Raw genomic sequence first — 909 nt, 5'->3', positions numbered from 1 at the left:
TTTTGCTCCAAATCATCGTCTTTTAAAGAGCAGAAGACTTCTGTCCCATGTTGTATTGCCGAAACTCTGCACCAGATCCATGCTGCACTGCTTTTCCAAGTGCTCTCTAGCATGCGCAGCCGTGTCCCCTCGAATCTCAAGGGTCTTGAAGTGGTCAAAGTCACTGCGCCCCAGTTTGCGTAACCGGCGCGCAGCGGAGCGGTAACACTTCCACGGCTGTGCCTCCAGCAGCAGGAACTCACAGAGAGACGCCAGTCTGGAGAGGAGAGACAGAAACGCTGCGTCTCCGTGATTCAGATGCACCCACATAGTCACCGCAAAACAGGTGCACAGGTGGAAACGGGGGCAGCCAAACCCTCCCAAGTAGGACTCTAGCACTGTCCGGCTCCCTGGATCATCTGTGATATCCAGGGGGACAAACTGGATATTCTGGGGAAAGGGGTTGGAGTTTTGCGCGCGAAGGATTAAATCCTGGTCCATGTCAAATCCAAGCAGATACACTTCTCTTTTAGAAAAGTCACTTCCAGAGGCCTCCTCATGCAATAAATGCTTGTAGAGAGCAACAGACAAGTCCTGACAAACAGAGGGAATAATACAAAACACATTTTGGTGATTAAAACCACTCATTATGACAAAATGAAAGAAGTCTCATAAACAGCATTTGATCAACTTCTACACAATAAAATAATTGACTGCTGAGCATAACTAGAACTGTTGTTGCTTGTTTAAGATCAACCACATTAACTCCCATGACATTTTAAATATACTATCAATGACTTTTCCATGTCTGGAAATCTGATATTGCTCGATTAATTCTAATTTATACTGGCTTTACATTTAACACTCCAAATGCATATACGCAGACTGTTAATTGTTAGTAATATATGTCTAATAAGTTTTTTACAAATC

At 44.0% G+C, this 909-nt stretch overlaps 1 protein-coding gene across 1 annotated transcript in view; it reads right to left on the bottom strand.

The window, feature by feature from the left end:
- Positions 1-6: 6 nt before the first annotated feature.
- LOC107566346 (pre-miRNA 5'-monophosphate methyltransferase-like) overlaps positions 7-909 on the bottom strand; it is a 2,678-nt gene continuing 1,775 nt past the window's right edge. The window contains exon 2 of the mRNA XM_016251765.1: positions 7-573. Coding sequence (XP_016107251.1) covers positions 13-573 — 561 coding nt within the window. The 3' untranslated portion in view covers positions 7-12. The remainder of the gene's footprint in view (positions 574-909) is intronic.

Source organism: Sinocyclocheilus grahami, unplaced genomic scaffold (genome assembly GCF_001515645.1).
Source record: "Sinocyclocheilus grahami isolate Dianchi unplaced genomic scaffold, SAMN03320097.WGS_v1.1 scaffold1070.1, whole genome shotgun sequence".
NCBI classification, from domain to species: Eukaryota; Metazoa; Chordata; class Actinopteri; order Cypriniformes; family Cyprinidae; genus Sinocyclocheilus; species Sinocyclocheilus grahami.
Note: the sequence above shows the minus strand (reverse complement) of the source record. Positions and strands in the feature narration are given on the sequence as shown.